The 18,936-nt window shown below is 39.3% G+C and overlaps 3 protein-coding genes across 4 annotated transcripts; 1 reads left to right on the top strand and 2 right to left on the bottom strand.

The window, feature by feature from the left end:
- Nucleotides 1-1,906: 1,906 nt before the first annotated feature.
- On the bottom strand, nucleotides 1,907-3,461 carry LOC129410156 (uncharacterized). The gene is made up of 2 exons (XM_055157632.1): nucleotides 2,172-3,461; nucleotides 1,907-2,035 (listed from the first exon to the last, which is right to left on the bottom strand). The coding sequence occupies exon 1, from the start codon at nucleotides 3,222-3,224 to the stop codon at nucleotides 2,175-2,177; it is 1,050 nt and encodes a 349-aa protein (XP_055013607.1). The 5' UTR covers nucleotides 3,225-3,461; the 3' UTR covers nucleotides 1,907-2,035; nucleotides 2,172-2,174.
- A 5,857-nt stretch (nucleotides 3,462-9,318) lies between these two features.
- Nucleotides 9,319-13,136, top strand: LOC110175566 (germ cell-specific gene 1-like protein). The gene is made up of 6 exons (XM_020941765.1): nucleotides 9,319-9,514; nucleotides 11,147-11,341; nucleotides 11,745-11,804; nucleotides 12,148-12,306; nucleotides 12,415-12,526; nucleotides 12,605-13,136. The coding sequence occupies exons 1-6, from the start codon at nucleotides 9,319-9,321 to the stop codon at nucleotides 13,134-13,136; spliced, it is 1,254 nt and encodes a 417-aa protein (XP_020797424.1).
- Nucleotides 13,137-16,400: 3,264 nt separating this feature from the next.
- On the bottom strand, nucleotides 16,401-18,721 carry LOC110175565 (recoverin-like). 2 transcript variants are annotated; one of them, XM_055157407.1, is made up of 3 exons: nucleotides 18,341-18,721; nucleotides 16,845-16,962; nucleotides 16,401-16,480 (listed from the first exon to the last, which is right to left on the bottom strand). In XM_055157407.1, the coding sequence occupies exons 1-3, from the start codon at nucleotides 18,719-18,721 to the stop codon at nucleotides 16,401-16,403; spliced, it is 579 nt and encodes a 192-aa protein (XP_055013382.1). The 2 variants fall into 2 exon arrangements, with proteins under 2 accessions (XP_055013382.1, XP_055013381.1); XM_055157406.1 differs by having other exon boundaries at nucleotides 16,401-16,486; nucleotides 16,851-16,962.
- Between the last annotated feature and the right edge of the window lie 215 nt (nucleotides 18,722-18,936).

The raw sequence follows: 18,936 nt of genomic DNA, 5'->3' as shown, positions 1-18,936 counted from the left end.
GGCACCATTTTGCCGATCAACCCTTGTGTTCACTGCCACCGGTACAGACCCACTGCTGTATTTACGTAAAATTTTCTTAATCAGTGATACACAGCAACATTGTGAAGTCATTTTAATACAATTGAAAAAATATGCTTGTTAGTGTGATGTACAGCTATCCATAGGAGGGACTGACATCTATACGTCACTTTGTTGTTGTGTTTGATGTTTACAGTAATGTCTGCTCCCACTAGACATCACAGTTTTCTAAAACAAAAGTCAACGGACTTTTATTTTGATTAAGTGGTTTTAGATCAATAAAGAACTATAGAACAATACTGAACTATAGAACAACTATAGCGCAAGCACAATAGCTCTGCTTTAAGATACTTAGTTATTTTTGTACTATTTTTATTTATTATTTTTTAAATGTCATACAAAAATCATTCTGGACCTGCCAGGCAAACAGATAGCAGCTTATAACATACCTGTCAAAACTGTGTACCCCATAAAATGACACTGGTTAAAAGGTAGAAGTTTTTCTTTGAGTTTTCATCTAAATTTAAAACAGTGTATGCTTTGAAGACATGATATGAGGTAGTTTCAAACCATAACGAAACTAATTATTTGTTAAGCGTCTTGCAGAAACTTCACATTAATTTCATTCATTCATTTCTGAGACTGGGTTTTGCTTGATCACTCCTCTCCCTGTGATTTCGCTGTAGATGTGTAGATGTTGTTATGTATGTGAGCAATAGTGAACCATTAGAGATAGAGCTTTATAGTGTAAAATGTAACCAGCAGATATTAATGGTATTTCCTCATTCACCTCACCTGTCTTTGCTTTCTGCTGGGCTGCTCTCAACTGTTTATCCCACCATCTTAACCCCCTACACCCTTTCACAACCTGTTACTAAAATTTCCAATAAACCAATAGCATCTCCATGGAGACCATCAAGTGATGCACCCTCCTCCAGAAAAGTTTCACCTAAATAATTTGACAAAGTGCATGTCCAAGTACAAGGTGCATGTATTTTGGATAGTTTTCCCACCAACATGTGTATTAGTGAGTTCAAACTTTTCATCATTTGCATGTTGAAAAATCCTTCAAACGGTCCCTACGAACTGGTCTGGCCCCTTAGAAATAAATATAATGATTATTAACATTACAATTTTGCCCTACAATTTGTCAAACTACATCTAAAATATAGGGCTCAATAAATGATCAATGCAAACGGATTTAGAGCATGGATGGTTTAGAGATCATGTAAGGTGTTGCCACAAGAGGGCGCCTTTTGCAAACAGCAGCTTTGAAATTTGAACTGTTAAACTACCAAAACACGTGTTAGAGGTGGTGCGTAAAGGTAGGTAATCTAGATGAAGTGTGGGTTGTGTGAATTAAAATTAAATGTACAGGCTGATGTGAGTGAATATTCTTAAACAAACTTGACAAATTGCATTACAAGATGAAATCAGGTCCAAGTTACACAGTCAAGTAGTACTATAAGCAGACAAGCAGCAACAAGTACAGTAGTTTGATGCTGGCTACTTTTACTTGTTTACACTGAGATTGGAAGTAAATTTAAACCAAGAAATGTTACAGATCAGGTCTGTGGAAGGGCCACCCCTGCTGACAGTAAAAAAAAATTGACCAATGAAAATATGATTGAATATAGTAATGTAGTAATTGAATAAATAAAATACATTTAATGCCATACTCTAAAATATTCACATAAACCCAGCTACAAGAAAAGTGACGTAGCACATTTTTATGAACGGTCACGGCCCCCATCAATACGAAGATCATGCGGGGGCCCCAAATAATAATTGAAACTATTTAACTGAATATGTATTTTTATGTTTTTTCCTCTTACATTTACATGTTAAACAATATAGAATTATGGCTGTAGGCATAATACTACTATAAAGCATGCTTGTCTTGTAAATGGCCTTTGGGGGGGCCCTGGGGGCCTCAGAGGCATTGCTGGGGGCCCCAAAGGTTGTTCACAAAACCCACTGTGGGAAGCACAGGTCTAATCTAAAATACAGACAAAATCTAAAAGACAGACGCAAGTTTCTATTGTTGAACGAAAGATAAGACAGAATTTTGTTTTTTATTTTTTATTTTTTTATGACATGTGTGTATATATATATGTTATATACATAAATATATATACAGTTAGTTTAGTTACAGTTTAGTTTAGGTAAAATCCACCGCCTTCTGGTTCATCACCAAAACAAAAAAAGTGAAATCCGGCCCTGGAGCTTTTCTTCTTTTTTCGTCGTTTGTTGCCTGCTCCTGGTGGTCTTGTGATGACCTCGTCCGGTTCGTCTGGTATTTCACCATAGAACCGATCACTTTGTTTGGTGTTTTCAGGGTCAGTTTTTTGTGCTTCCTCTTGGACCACCCTGGGACCGGTGTTGTGAGACTCCTGATGGATCAGGAGAGCTTGCAATCTTAAAGTTTGTTTGCTGCTCCTGCCACAATTTTGAGTTTCTACAGTCTCTACAGTGAAACTTGAACAGCCTCCATCTTTGTTGGGCTTTGGGGCTGGTTTCACTTCACCAGGTTTCGCTGGAGTATTGCGGTCACCTGCCGTTCTTGGAAGGCGTCTCGGTAGTCTCTGTTCTTTGGGTGGGCTCTGAAGATACACTTGAGTTTCTGGTGGAGGTTTCCACCAGTTTTGACTGTCATATGTAACTTCAGTAGCCTGTCTGGAGGGACTGTCTTGCTGTGATTTTGCAGTTGTCTTAAAGCAGGGATTTTCTGTTGGTATAGGAGCAAGCACAAACTCGGGCTTTGCTTTCTCTTGTGAAGCTTGTGTTGCTTCAGTTTGTGCTTTGTGGTGTTTTGGACCCTCCCTATCAGGTCGGGGTCCATTGCCTCTCCTTCCACCGCTCTTTCCCCAGTTGTTAGCAGCTTGAGAGCTCTCCCTGTTGATTTCATTACCAGTGGCTCTGCCATGATTGGGTGTTGTCTCTGCCCTCTGTCTCCTTTCTCCTCTTGGTACATACTTTTGACTTGCTTCAAACATCTCTGATCCATTGCCCTGATGCCAGATTTTCTTGGGCCTTTGGTTGGTTGAAGCTCCCCTGGGAGCTTGAGATGCCTTGGTTTTAGTTGTCTGAAGGTCGTCCACCATTGTTTCACAACAATGGCCTGAAGCAGCTTCAGCAAGTGGTTTGTGTGTCTGGTTCTCACTAATCGCCATACGACTAGGTGTTTTGTTGTTCTTTCTTCCCATAATGTTATTAGTATCAATAATCTTAATAATAACTAACAAGTATGTTTGCAGTTGGAGACTTCTACTTCTCTGTGTCTGTCTACAAGTGTGTCAACGACCGACTGTTTCTGACTCACCCATATAAACTCTGGTCAACATTATGGCTTTGAATCAAAGCGGTTCTGGCCTTTAGGCCTTTGTGCCTTTATTTTGTTTTCATTTAAAAAAATAATAATTCTGTCGCCATGGTGACAAGCAAGTGACTCCACCAGACCAAGTTGCATGCCAGATTGTAGAGATGCGAGCCACTCACAATACTGACATCTGTTTCACTTTAGATATAGCTGTATTATTTATCCTATAGTTCAAGCTTCACTGTGTAACTTTTCCAGTAGTGGGTCTGACATTAGCTTCAGTCACATTATTGTTTTTCCTGGAAGAATGCACCTGGTTCTTTTCCCAAGAAACAGTGCGGGTCTAGACCCAATCCTGAAAACCTGAAACAGAATTCCGACAGTTGGTTTAACTCCAAATTTGTTTTCGATGTGGTAACAACATTATAACATGGCTTAAAGCTCACAAGAATCCATTTTGTGTGATATAGGACTGTTATCCTATCACTCTCCATTTAGACAAGCAGGTGATAAGTAAAGTAAATGCACCTACACTCTTGTCCAGACTCAGAACTGTTCAAATGCAGTTTCATGCAGCAGTTTATGCCTGTATCCTGTTTATTTGTGTTTCAGAGGAGTTCAAGAGGGAGGGAGATACAGTTAAGTTGAAACTGGTCTGATTGAGTTGTGACACGGGTGGACTTAAAGTGTTTAAAGAGGAGACAGATGGAGAATTGGACAGTTTAGGACACTGTTAGGACACAGATCGCGTCCTCGGGTTGCCTTTTTACGCGAGACACACAGGATTAACGAACACGCACCAAATGTGTCACACCACGCTCTTTTAAATGGGCATTCACTTAAAGTTAACAGAATTGGCCATCTCAAACACAAAATATATGAAGTGACCTAAGAACACTACAGTCAAAATAAATCTTCTTAGTGCACCTTTAATATTGAGAGACAATCTAACTTTTATGGTGGACTTGGACAAATTTTATTGATCCACAAGGGGAATGACGTGGACACAGTAGCTCACACATCACATTATATTACTATAACAAAGAGTAAAAAATATAAAAATGGTAATAAAAACTTAAAATAAAATTAGCAAGAGTCAAATAAGACATAATAAGTTATTTACAAGACATCGTTAGGAAAAATATTGCTATTACTTTGCCGGGAATGTTCCACAGTATTGCTTTAAATGTTTTGATAACTGTAAGGAGTATATCTATGTAAAAGATCCCACTGTAACTTTAGTGCAAACCAAGGGCAATGTGATTTTGTGATCTGTTAACACTTATTACTCTGATGTGATATTAATCAATATATCATATTTTATAATGACATAACCAAGCAGGTTACCTTAACATTGATCTATGTAATCAATAACATCTCTATCATGATGTTTCCACTTCAATGTACTGTACACAATATGTGCTTAAAATAATAACTTTTCATTATAAAACATAATTGTGAAGTGTGAATTTTAAAACTTCCTTGTATGGTGGGTCCGTGTATCATTTGTTCTTTTGAGTTTCAATTAAGAATGAAAATCAATAAAATGGGAAAACAGGTTATTATTTCATTATTCCGTTTTAGTGTCAAACTAAAACAAAACAAAACAGATTTCGATCTCTATTTCCAATATTTAATTTAAAGTTTATTTCAAATAACACTAATTAAAAACAGTCTTGGGGCCTATTTTAATTTTGATATTTTATTCTCTCTGGTTTATTTGCCCCAAAAGTTCTGCTGCAGTGTCAACCGTGGATCTATAAAAAAAATAAATAAATAAATAAATGATTATAGTTCTATGGTTTCAAGTGGGACAGAGTTTATCACCTCTCTGCTTCCTGTTTCTCGTCATGGAGTTCAACAGTTACTTTCTTGAACGAGAAAGTAAATGCGTCACTATAAAAGAAGAGGACATGTTTGTTCACAGAAATGCAACAATTTTTCAGTTAAAGGGACAGTTCGGAATTTTGGACATTGGGCTTCATTTCCTTGTGAACCAGAGTGTTGGAAACATGTGGAGACACTTTTTGAAATATTCCATCCAGTCCTTGTATTTGCAGAGGTCGCTGGTGCTAGACTAGTGCATGTCAATGGTCATAGTTATCCTGCCACTAAAAACAGTCTTACCCACTCCACAAAACACCCCAAGAAAATGTATTATTACACCAGACTGTCCATGTGAATGTCTGTGTTGACAGAATAATTTTAGAAGTAAAACTAACCTTGTATCACATGAATCGTCGCATGTTGAGGGAGTATTTTCTCAGCACCAGCGGAATTTTACTCTGCTCTAGTTAGTGATGATATGAATGTGGCCATATCTGGAACAGGCTTCTTCATGTGCTCTATGTGTCGCTTAGGCAACTGCAGGTAAACAAACTATTACAAAGCCGGTAAGGTGATATCAGTCCGCCAGGAAGTACAAATCACTGCTGCTGCTCAGACATAAATCCTTCAAATGCAAGGTTGGTTTTACTTCTAAAATGATTCTGTCGACACAGACATTCACATCAACAGTCTGGTGTAATAATAGATTTTCTTGGGGTGTTTTATGGAGTGGGTAAGACTGTTTTTAGTGGCATGCTAACTATGGCCATTGACATGCACTAGCCTAGCACCAGCGACCTCTGCAAATAAAAGGACTGGATGGAATATTTTAAAAAGTTTCTCCACACATTTCCAACACTCTGGCTCATTAGGAAATGAGGTTCTGTGTACAAAATTCCGAACTGTCCCTTTAAGTCCTTCTAACAACAGAACTTCATATAAATCTGAGAAATTAAAATATCCCAATTAAAATAGGCACTGAGACTGTTTTTGAGTGGTGTCAGCCGAAATAAACTTCAAATTAAATAATGGAAAAAGAGGTTGAAATCTTTTTTTTGTTTTTGTTTGTTTGTTTGTTTGTGGGACACTAAAGCAGAATAATGAAATAACAACCTGTTTTCCTATTTTATTGTTTTTTCTTTCTTAATTGAAATTCAAAAGAACGAATGGCACACGGACCATGGAGCTTTACTGTTTAAAGTCAATTGAATTTCAGCCTTGTGTTTATATGTAGTTACCAATGCTGTGTTTAAGATGACATCACAACATTTAATGGGCCAATAAAATTTAATAAAGATGGGGACAGCTAAAATGAATATTGTTGAAATGCAGATTTGTGTATTTGTATTTGTAATGTTCTTGGGTCTAATCTCTAATAGAAATGCTCAGGTTCAATGTTTGTGAATTTACCTTAGAGATATTTCATGACAAATACAAACAACATGGAAACCAGGCTTTAGAATGTGATGATGTAATACTGTCAAACGTGGACATGAGCTTATTAAATATTATTGACTTGATGGAATGTTGTGATGTCATCTGAAACCCAACAATCTGTGCAACCTGTGTTTTGTTCATTCTTTCCAGGAAGCATGATGTCACACTGTAAGGGCATCTGTAGTAGTCATGTGACCTTTTGTATACATGGAGCAGTGATCAGCGCTAAGAAGGGTGAAGTTTAGAGGGCCCTCATCAAGCTGTGCATCCATACCATGAACACAGATAATCCTCCGGGAGCAGGGGTCAGAGGCAAGCCCAGCGAGGAGACCCGAGACCAGGCAGAGACGAGAGGAGGAGCTGGGGGCAGACTCGAACATCCACAGAAGCACTGAAGGGAGGGACCAGATGGAGGATTAAGAGCCAGATCTGGTGAGTTTTCTCTGCTCAAAATTCAACCAAGACCTGCAACGGAGGAGGCGAAGAGAAGAGGAGAGGAGATGAAAACAGGAGGAGGAGGAGAGGAGATGGGGACGAGGGACAGATGTGAGTGAGGCTGGAGGTGTAGAGTCCTGGGGTCCCGAAAGCAAGGGGTGAGTCCAAATTCTGTGTCTAACCAAGATTTTAGTTGATCACAGTGATATTGATCAGTACTTTTTATTTGTTATTCAATATAATATGAGCGTATATTCATGTGTATTTAGATATCTGGTGATACTTTTGGTCTATTGACACTTGTTTGGTTCTGGTTTGAATCCAGTTTAATCCTGATTTAACGATGCATTCACACTTGCATGCACACAACATCAACATTTTGGCCAAACTGGGACAAAACCTGTTCCTACACCAGTACTAAACCATGACTAGAAAAAGACCAAACTGGGTCTACATTTCTGGGCTAAAATGGACTACAAAATCAAGACCAAAACAAGTGTGGTACACCTCTGGTCCTGCTCTGGTTTAGTTCTGGTCTACTCCAGGTTTTATTCCAAGATTAAGTCCAGGTTTAGTCCCGATTTTGATGTGGTATGCAGGTGTAAACATTCTTACTGCTACAGATATTAGTACAGTTTTCACAAGAACTTCTATCGTCCTCACTCTATGTTTAGTTTTATACAACTCTAAAGGATTTTTCATGTTGCATGCCATGTGCTTGTGTTCTGCTGTAGTGTGAGACCTGTGTTTCTGGATTATACCTACTCTAGTATTAGTCACACTCAGAGAATGGATTTGATAGAGTTAAACCTGACCCTCTGACATAGTCACAGATTAACACTGAAAGCACCCAAGTATAGCAGATTTTGTGTTATTACTACTTCTACTGTTGCTACAAGTTGTACCATGACTTCAATAACTTTAAATACGAAGATTGCTGTAGTGTATGCATTTTACAACCTTTACTTAAATTAATTAAGTCTGTGGTCCATACTGTTAGTACATTTTATTGCACTGATTTTGTAGGATTTAGGCTAATCAAGACAGAGCTCATTGTTTACCCAGTTTTTTTTTTTTAATAAACAAGACCTAGATTTTTTCTCCTAATCCAGATGTTGTCTGACTTTCTCTTCTAGGTGCCTCTACAGACAGCCTAATAATCTTGTCCACCTAAACCTCCAGATTAACACAGATTAAGAAACCACAGGCAATCAGCGTGTTCTCCAAAACTCCTCACTGCTGCAGAGGTGGAACAAGGAACAAGTTCAAGATCACCTAATATCTGTGTATCCTATGTCTCAAGGAAGACAAGATCTATGGACACCTGAACACTGTGAAGATCAAAAAAATGGATTTCAATTTTGGGTCTGCGCGCGTCAATAAATCCCAGTTCATTTTAAATTTTTGCCCATTTTTTTTTTTCTCAGAGGAAGTAATTTAATCCGTCTACTTCTTACTACAGTGTAATATCCTGGGATTTCTGTTCAGTTGCTCCGCCCACTTGACCTTTGGTCCAATGTCAAAGACGTAATCACTTTTCTGTAGATCCTATGGAGAGAAGCATCAGATGGGATCCGGAGCCTAGCCCCGCCCACAATCCATGTAAAGGATTCCCCGACAGGAAACACGGAGCATCCTGATTGGAGGAGATTAGGTCATGTGACTGTATCAATTACAGTATAGTCCAGTGAGACATGAAACATGTTTGCAGCGTGTTTTGTATACCTCCTATGAACTAAAGTATCTAAAGTAGGACTACACAAGGGCTAAAACAAAACTAGATCTTAACAAGGACTAAACCGGGACCAATCATTCTTTTTTACTAACCCAGTTCTAAGTATCTAAACAGGACTGAGCCTTGTCTAGTCTCACCGAAGTTTCACTGAGCTCTGTATGGACTGAACAAGGACAAAGCTGTGGATTGACTGAGCCAGAGCTCATTTAAACAAGACCTGAAACCTAACTACCAAAACTTAAATTAACCTAGTTTGAACTAAGTCTAAACCAAGATATAACAGGATCTAAACCACAGCTATTCAGGATGCAACCTTTTCTAAACCTGGACTGAACCTGAAATAAACCAGCTGGTCAGACCAATAGTAAGAATAAGTACCAAAATAGCACCTTATCTACTATAAACTAGGACTAAACCAGGACCCAGCCAGGTTCAAACCAAGGACTGAACCAGGATTTCCACCTGTCTAAGAGGGCTATCATAAGAAGTCAAGACTACTCAGACTTTGAGAGTTTCGCTATAGTTCATAAACTGGATAAGAGGAGCCATGTTGGAGAATTGGTCCAGAGGAAACCGTTCTCTCCTCTCCCTGTCCCTGACCTCCATGGCCCTCACTCTGTCTGTGTCAGCCTTCTGTACGTCCTACTGGTGTGTGGGCACTCACAAAGTGGTCAAACCTGTGTGTTTGTCTCCGGTCAAAATGAAGAACTGTGGGCAGAACAACAGCCAGCCCTACACCACAGGTGAGAATAGATTCACTCTGGAGGAGGGTGCAGGAGTTAGCACGATATAATTGAAATCACAAGAATATAACCTGGCCAGATGATCTGTTCAGTCCACTGGCAGCAGAAAGTATTTATCTTCCAACAAAATAATGTCATTAATAATTACTAATGAAGTTATGATGCCACACATTCATTTAGCCAAGACTATGTTGTTTAATTATCAAAGCATGTCAATTGACGTATATGATTGGCTAAAACTCTGGTGACTCTCCTTCATCTCTCTTCTTCCTCTCCCTGATCATTTCACCAAGAGTCATTCCAGACTGAGATTTCAGACTTGATCTTATTCATCAGAATACAGAATGAAGACAGTATTAACATAACCAGACTGTTGCAAGATACGACAAGGAGCAACTGTAGACCTCAGACACAAGTCTGGGATCCAGACTGTCTCCCTGTATCAGCCTGCAATTATATAGAAACAAAACAACTCTCCACGCTCAAGTCCATTTAATATGGATAAAAGACTAATCAGATTAATAGATCATTTAAAGTTTATCTGGTCTATAAACCAATTCCCTGTCAGTGTCTGAGATTAGGGTTGTATGGCATTCTTCAGTGTCGCTGGGGCAATTTGTCAGGAGAAATGGGCACCTTTAGTGCCCAAGGACTCTGGATGTTTTGCCTGACTTAGTCAGGACTACCTTAGCCTGACGACTGGACCTGTGCTGCATGTTTTGGGCTGATGGGTGAAAACAGAGTGCCTGGAGAAAACAGGCCTGGGGGATTCAGGCATTAATGAACCAAATAATCTTGACATTACTCCAATTTGATCCATTTAAAAGTGTGCTGTTTAGAGCCATTTCTAGCGGACAGTAGTACATCTGGGTGCAGGTGTTGTGGCCTTCTGTCTAGTATCGACTCGTTTTCACTGTGTCTGTGCAATCTGTTATTCTCATGTGACGAGAGGGCGGCCCGTAATCCCAGATTCTGCTACTAATCTCACACTGGAATCTGCATCTGATGCTTGTGTCCCATCAGCGCTGTGTTAAGCCTGTTTGTTTGTACAGCACAGAACAGCACAGATTACCTCCAGAACATGTCGAAGACTGGATCCTGAGCAGAAGAACACTAGTTAGGAGGATTTGGGTCAATAATGAAACATGAGATCTTTCACTCTGATACTGAAATGTGATGTCAATTACAGTTTGCTCTCCCTCAATGACAAACAAGATGCACTCTAAAATAATGAAATGTTGACCCTATATGAATATATTATTGTTTAACTTTATTAACAGATTTTATATTGACAACATATATGTTTTAATTAATAATGTTCATTTGAAATTATTTGCTCTAGAATGACATATTTATACTTAAATCTCAAAAGATTACATCAAACACTTATATATGGTCATTATTTCTTTTGTGTATGTATAGCTACATGTAGAAGACTGTCCCAATTGAAAATCACATTTGAAAACATAAATGCAAACACAAACCCATCTCCACATGTTGAGCTTGGTCTTGGTCAGCCCTTCCTTAGCTGAGGGATTGGATTTATTACTCTGTATATACAACTTCTGATTACACTTGTATGTTTCAGTATACAGTACAGTAGTATAAACAGTTTCTATTTTCTTTTTACAGAGGCCCCAACTCCAGACCCAAAAATGCCTGTGTCCAACGTGACCCTGTCCCCGCAGCAGAAGGAGGAGCTGGCCCGTCTGAGGAAGAAGCAGTTAGCCAACGCAGTGCAGTACATCTGGGAGACCGGAGAGGACAAGTACATGCTCCGATACTTCCACACAGGATTCTGGCTCTCCTGTGAAAAACACCAGGAAGGTTAGTAACAGCGGGGCTAATTATTTTCACTATAATTGTCTCATTATATGGAGAGCTGATAAAAGTTATAATTTAATTTGCCTGTAATTACTAGATTTATTAATTGTCATTCCCCTTAATTATTACACAATACCAACATGGGCCATGTCTAGCAACATTTGTGATGACAATATTTGTAATAACGGCAAAAAATGTATAAAAAGTGTTGCTGCTATAATAAATAAATACTTATGGATTTAATAAGTTTCACTGATCCATGTTGCTGAATCAAACCTAGAGATAACTATGACTGTAGCATTTTCCTATACTGTAGGAATAAAGGTTAAATCATGTCAAGTTTAGTGTAGTTTCAGTACAATAAAATCAGGAATTATCTGTGAAATGTGTGATTGTTTTTGTTCAGGGAGTGACACAGAGGAGAAGTGCCGCAGCTTCATAGAGCTGACCCCAGGAGAGACACAAGGTTAGGTCACATGTTTACTTTGAAATGTTTTCAAAATTTTAAGTACAAAATTGTACTTCTCATTGTAGTTTTTGTAGTTGTTGAGTAAAGTTTTGGTTCCCCTTCCCACTGTATGTCTGTGACTAAAGCGTTATGTTGACAATATGAACTCAAACATCAAACATTTGTTTCTTGCTTTTCTTTCAGATATTATTCAATTTTTGCCATTTTTGTGTCTATCTCTTTATTAATATTCTGTACAATATGTATTATTTTGTCCCTCCAATTACATAAACATATTTAATAAAAAGTAATAATGTAATTCTAAGTCAGATGTTAGAAGAGCTCCTGTTACTGTGTGCAGGTGTGCTGTGGCTTTCAGTGTACAGTGAGTTCACGTACATCGGGCTTTTGGCCATGGGCTTCCTGCTCATGTGCATCGAGTGCATGTGTCTGTGCGCCAAACGAGAGATGAACGCGCTCAAGATCAACGCCTTCGCCGCCATGTGCACCGTGCTCTCAGGTACCACGCTCTGCTTGTGTGGTGCCTCTAGTCTTTATACTGTTAGACAGAGATTGGGTTTGGGGCTCAGTGGAAGCACAGACTTGTTTTAACTTCCTCTGTCCTCAGGGATGATGGGGATGGTGGCACACATGATGTACACCACAGTGTTTCAGATGACTGTGAGCATCGGCCCTAAAGACTGGAGACCTCAGTCCTGGGACTACGGCTGGTCTTTTGCGTGAGTTTGAGCTGTGGTTAAACATGTTCCACACACTTGTACCTGTAGTTCTGACCCTTGTATACGGTGTGTTTTCAGTATGGCCTGGCTCTCCTTCAGCTGCTGCATGGCTGCTGCTGTGGCCACTCTAAACTCTTACACAAAAACCATCATCGAGATGAAGCACAGAGCCAGAGTGCGCCTGGAGGAGGCCCGCACCGCCGCCCGCGCCCCGTCCTACGAGGAGGTGATCCGAGGAGGGGGAGGGCTGTACTCCGTCAGTCAGCTCATACAGCTGGCACAGCAGGGCATGCTGGTGGACCCCATGTGGCCGAGAGGAGAGGGGCCGGCCGTGGGACCCCTGGCCTGTGGAGCCGGAGGGGCTCTGCTGGTGGGTGGAGGGGGCATCGGGGTGGGCATGGGCGGACTGGGTATGGGCGGGGCAGGTCCCATGGGCGCCTCGGGCAGCATGGGCTCTGGGACAGTGGGGGGTCCCGGGGCCCGGCTGATGGACCCTCAGGGGATGATGATGCTGCAGGGCTGTGGCTCTGAGGGCTGTGAGGACTGTGAGCGAGAGATGGACGAGATGGACTACACCCTGCAGGAGGAGCGTGAGGGCTCCATCTGCTGAGAACACAGGGACCTGCGGGGAGGGGGGGCAGAGGGGCAAACTCATGCACCTGAGTACAGAGTACAGAGACACAGAAACGTCACAGCTCTGGGACAGAAACAGACTGTTTTTTTTTTTATTCTCACACAAGTGTCAGTCATTAAACTCCTGCAGCTGTTGAAAAAGAATTGTTTCTTGTTTATTCCACTGTTAGTACTTATAGTCACCCACTAAAGGCTGCCTATTTAATTCCTACTACAAACAAAATAATCTGCTGTTGTGTCCATTGGCAAGAGTATGTGTGTGGGACTGGTTACCATGTGTATCATTAATACTCTTAACATGAAGTACAGTAAAGAGCAAATAAAAACAATGACATTCAAATAATCATCAACAAACTCATTCATGATTTATACTGACCACAGATTATTTGAACTAACATGATGCTGATGGAATGACAGAAGTACCGCTGTGTGACTGCAGTTAGAGGAGTGAGACTAAAAGAATGGAGCCGCGCAGTAATCTTGTGCACAGATTTGAGTTGCAGACAGATGCTCGCTCCGCTGAAGATTACAGAATAATCTGGAGTCGGGGGAATGAGGAGAAACTGTGATTGACATCTCTGTACCACAGCAGATCAGGGGGTCGCTGCCGCTTCACTGCACTAATTAAAAATGTAAATTAAACACATAAATTATGCAACAATTTTATGCAATGTTTGAAGGTGCTGAGGTAAGCATTTTCTTTTGTTACAAAACCAGTGATAGGGATGGTTGAGGGATCGATTGAATAGTGACAATAACAATGTCAAAATATAACAGGAACATTTTGAAAAGGATAGTAGATCATCTGAAAGTATAGCATTTCTGGTGGAGTCTGTTCCGCTGTTTGCTTGTTGGAATGTTCCACAGTATGGCATTAAAATGTTCTAGTGACAACACCAGGCCATGTTGTGAGAGCTGTGGAGCTGTGAGGTGATTCCACTTAGAGTAACAATGCACTGTGTAATATGAATATCATCTCCATGGAAACAAGCAGGTGGACACCCTCTTACAGGAAAGTTGCATCGTGCATCTTTAATTCAAGTGCTGGTTATACAATGCACAAATGGTATTTTTTGTCAGTCAGTAACAATATTATGGCATCCTAAAAAAATCACTGCACAATATTTAACTGGTTCTTTTACCATCCAGACACTTTCTATTGTGTTTACGAACTAACAATAAGACTATACCAATCAGATTATAATCATGTCTAATCTTCTAGTTACATTATTATTTTAGCCCAAAATGTTTCTTTTTCTCTTCTTGGCAATTCTTAATCAGGACAGAAGTGGACGTCTGGACAAAAATTCATTATATTTAATTCTAACATTTCAAGAAATATGTTTTTTCACTTCCGCTGTTTTTTGTTTTTTTTTCAGATTGTAACATACTTCTTTCATTGTATTGTGTCCTTATCAAGATCAAGTTAGTAACAAATCCTCCCCCTGAAATCTTACATTTCAAAGTGCACACTGAATTCCAAATACTGTCACGTTAATTCTGGAACTGGGTTGTGCTAATTTATCTCTAGGTTAGATTTTGGTTCATTTAAATTCTTTTACAAAATAGAAAGCCAAATATAATCCATTGTGGCAGAGGTCTGAAAGGTTTAGGCCAGACATACAACTACTAAATGTAATTAATCTGAAACCAACCTTTCTTCAAAAACCTGCCCCATAATCTTGCTGTGGATAAAGTCATGGCCAACTGAGCTCTATGTGATTACATTTTGGATAAAAAGTCTGTGTTTTAAGCTCTGCCGTGTGGCAGCTTAACCTGCCCCAGACCACAGCTGGGTCACACACAGTGCAGGGCCAACTTTAAGACGACACACTGCAGACGAGACACTGCAGGCAAAACTTTATTTTGTTTTTTGGTCTTCCAGGGTGTGTGTCTGTGTGTGAGACTCTTGATTTTGGTTTATGTTTTGTTTAAATACCCCAGAAATGATATATTTTGTTTTTACAGTTTTTAAAATGCCTTATTTTATGATGAAAAACTTGTAGGGCATGTTTTTCTTATTTGATATCTTGAAATGTAAGATTTTTTTTCCTATTCGCTTGTAGACAGAATAAATGATTGTGCACCACTACATTTGCTACTATAAAAGGATAAATTATTAGGTGCACTATGTAACGTTTCTGGTGGAGGGTCTGCTACTTACTTGGATGTTGCCTTGCCTGAAAAGTTTCAGAGTATGGGATTTTCTAAAAAAAATAAATTAAATTTTAATTTATAATTTAATTTAAAAATAAATTAAGGCAAATCTGTCATCTGTTTTTCAAGTTTTTCTTTCTTTTTTTTATATATATATTTAAATACACTAGTTGGCATAACTGAAATGCAGATTAGATTAGTTTAAAGCCATACAGTGGAACATTCAGGTAAAGCAATAACATCTCCACACACTTCTCATGTTGTCTGGGAGCTTTACACTCAGCATTATATATCATCATATCACGTCATATATTCACTCTTCCTTCTCTGTTCATGTCCAGACCATCTCAGGTGTCTTACTTTAAATCCAAAACAACATTTTATCTGTATATAGCAGACTAAATAAATGACACCTTACATCTTTTATTGAAGATTGGCCAACAGTACACTCTACAAGCCATGCTATTCACAGTTCCATAAAGTCAAATGTCTGAACCTCATACAAAATCATACACATGAATTAATCCTAGAGAAAGATGTGTGGATAAAACCCGACCAAGATGCCCCTACCCCACCCCAAAAAAAAAAAATAATAATTTACTATAATGAGTCAAGGTTAGCATCAAACTGAACACCTAACTGAATATATAGTTTTGACCCAATTTGTTATAGCCTTTTTACTATGTACAGCTGCTGTAAACAAACAAAATAATACTACAATGATTTCCACTGTAACTGCTTAGTGCTGAAGAATGACACCACTTCTTTCACATACAAAGGGTTTGGGCATTATATTATGAATGAATGACCAGAATATAACCACATACACCCCATTATATAAAAAGAATGGTTCACTGTTAAAATGTAAAGGAAAACATAATAAGAACACTGTCATAACACTGTAATTGCCCAGTATTTGCATTATATTTAGAATGTCATTCGACTGTAATTACTCTCTTTTTAAACTCTTTTGCTCCAATGACAAGGTTGATTCAGTGGTACTCCTGATATCTTAAATCACATACAGAGAATTGGTTTGATTCACTTTTGAAAAAGAGGTTTGTGTAGATTTATGATGTTGTGTTTATTTCATCTTCTGGTACTGAATCAGGCGCAGAGCTTCATCGTCATTCATAACTCCCTGAATGAACTCTCCCTCTGCCACTCGCCCTGCACAAAACAACAACAGAGGAGGAAAACAATTAAACACTTTATATTTGTATTAAAAGTACATGTTTATAGAAAAGACATTGTATATGCACGTCCCATGCCTCTTGTGAAAGCTCAGAACGTTCCATCCCTGAGCTGCAGAGGCTGCACTAGCACTGACTCATGATGGCTGCAGGTGCTGGGGTTTAGGTAATGTCCATTCAGATCACAGAGAGGCATTTTAGTTTTAAACTAAACTGATTTCAGCACTGAAGTTGACTCTTTTTAACTGGACAAACTTTTTGAGAACCAAAACACCAATAATAACAACAACTTAACCATCATCAAAACCTTACAGTTCCTTTAATAAGTGCAGGACACTCACCTTCATCTGGTTTGTTAAAGATCTTCCACAGTTTGTCGGCTCTCTTGTCTGGTGTGTTCTCATCTTCAGGCAAAGAGTCCACCTCCTCTTTTGGGATCATTTTGAAAATGGCCTGAAATATAAAGACATGTATTACATTTCACATTATATGTGTGCTCTGGTGGTATGCAAATGAGGATTTGACAATGCTGTAAATTCATTTCAACTCTCAAGTACTCAAAATAAAATAAACACATTCTACAATTGAAGATGTCATAATTTAGATGGAGGGCAGGGACCTATATCTGAAAGAAATACACAAACTTCTGATCCACAGAATAGTTGAACCATATCATTACTTGTTAGGGATTGGGTCCACAGTCCGTCAATATTAATCTCCAGGCTTAAAGATAGCGGACAGCAATCACATCTTTGGGGCTGAATAATGGCAGTGTTTGGAAGCAATAGTGACAAAATAATTTAACTTGTGTTTATTCATGCTGACAGAGAACACACTGAGTTTGGTGCCAGTTGTCGTTTGATGTGGATAGGCCCTGTAATTACAGAGATACTGACCATAAACCAGTCCTTACTCTTACAGTACACTATAGGCATGTTCAGATGTTTTTTCTGAATCGTGCAATTTTTCCTGCTCTGAGCTGCAGCTTTACTCACACAGACTTCTGATTATATCACATTAATCTTTATCCTCAAATGTGGATCTATAAGTAAAGCCCAGACTGGGACAGCGTTGCTGCAGGTACACTCATCTCCACTGTATTATGAAACAAGTGATCACAACGTCATGCTATAGACACGTCAAGCATTACTGTGTGTTACATGAGATCAGATGGCTCAGGTGATGTAATCCTGCTCCTGCCTGCTCCACTTTAAACCACTAGGTGGAGCTTTTGGATTTCATGTTCTACAAATGTAAAAAATCCTGCAGTGTTTAGTTTAACAAGACATTTTTATGTAGTTTTGGTGTTTCTAGAATGATTTTTAGTTTTTGTTAAATCATTCTTTTTAGTTTTAGTCTAGTTTTAGTTGACAAAGTCGATCATAAAAATTTAGTCAGCCACTAAATATATATTTGATCAAACTCCTAAACAGGACCATGAACGCTCATATTGATCACAGGCTCCTCAAAATGTGTTATCATACCAGCTTAAAACTTTTTTTTGGCTGTGTTTGCTAATGTGTGCATTGTATCACCATAGTAAGTGCTGAACATTCCACCATAGAGATACATGTTCACATAATACACCCCCAGCATGATGTTACTGCAAAATGTCACCTCTCCACAGTTCGGACCTGTAACATGGTCTGGGCTGGGGGTGTTTGATTACACACTATGGGACATTCCAGGCAAAGCAATAACATCTCCATGGAGACGCAGGTGGAGGGTGATTCTCCAGAAAATTTACACAGTACATAAAGCCTAAGTGTAAACCCAATTTGAGAAAAAAAATGTATTCCAATTTTTGTCTCTAAGCTCAGTGTCCACTCACCACACAGATCTCCTTGACTTCATTCTTGGTGATGTATCCGTTCTTGTCCACGTCGAACAGGGAGAAGGCCCACTCCAGTTTGCGGTTGGTCTTTCCGGTGGAGGTCATGTGGAGAGCGATGATGTACTCTCTGAAGTCCAGAGTCCCATCATCGTTCTCATCGAATGAGCGGAACACATGCTGGGCGTAGGTATTCGCGTCGCTCTCTGGGAAGAACTTGGTGTAAATGGCCTGGAAGTCCGATTTGGATATGCGGCCAGACGGACACTGCTTCTGGAAGTTCTCGTACCACTGAACAATCTCCGTCTCAGAGAATTTGGTGTTGAGTTTGAGGTCTTCGAGGATTTCTTTGGACACGGCGCCGCTCTTGGTGTTGCCCATGGTTACAGCAGGAAGCACCAAGGCTGACTTAGTTCAGGATTTCAGAGCGTTTCACCACTTTTCGTCAATGAAGGTTTAACTCAATATATAAAAAAAAAATGCTGGAAAAAAATGTAAAGCATCTGGTTAATAAAGCAATGCAAACTTTATAACTTGCAAAACTAGACTTTTATGTTGAAAGCAGATTTTTGAACGAACCCTTTACACTTCCGGTT

The sequence above is a fragment of the Boleophthalmus pectinirostris genome, unplaced genomic scaffold (assembly GCF_026225935.1).
Source record: "Boleophthalmus pectinirostris isolate CB_2022bp ecotype Guang Dong unplaced genomic scaffold, ASM2622593v1 HiC_scaffold_21, whole genome shotgun sequence".
Taxonomy (NCBI): domain Eukaryota; kingdom Metazoa; phylum Chordata; class Actinopteri; order Gobiiformes; family Gobiidae; genus Boleophthalmus; species Boleophthalmus pectinirostris.
Note: the sequence above shows the minus strand (reverse complement) of the source record. Positions and strands in the feature narration are given on the sequence as shown.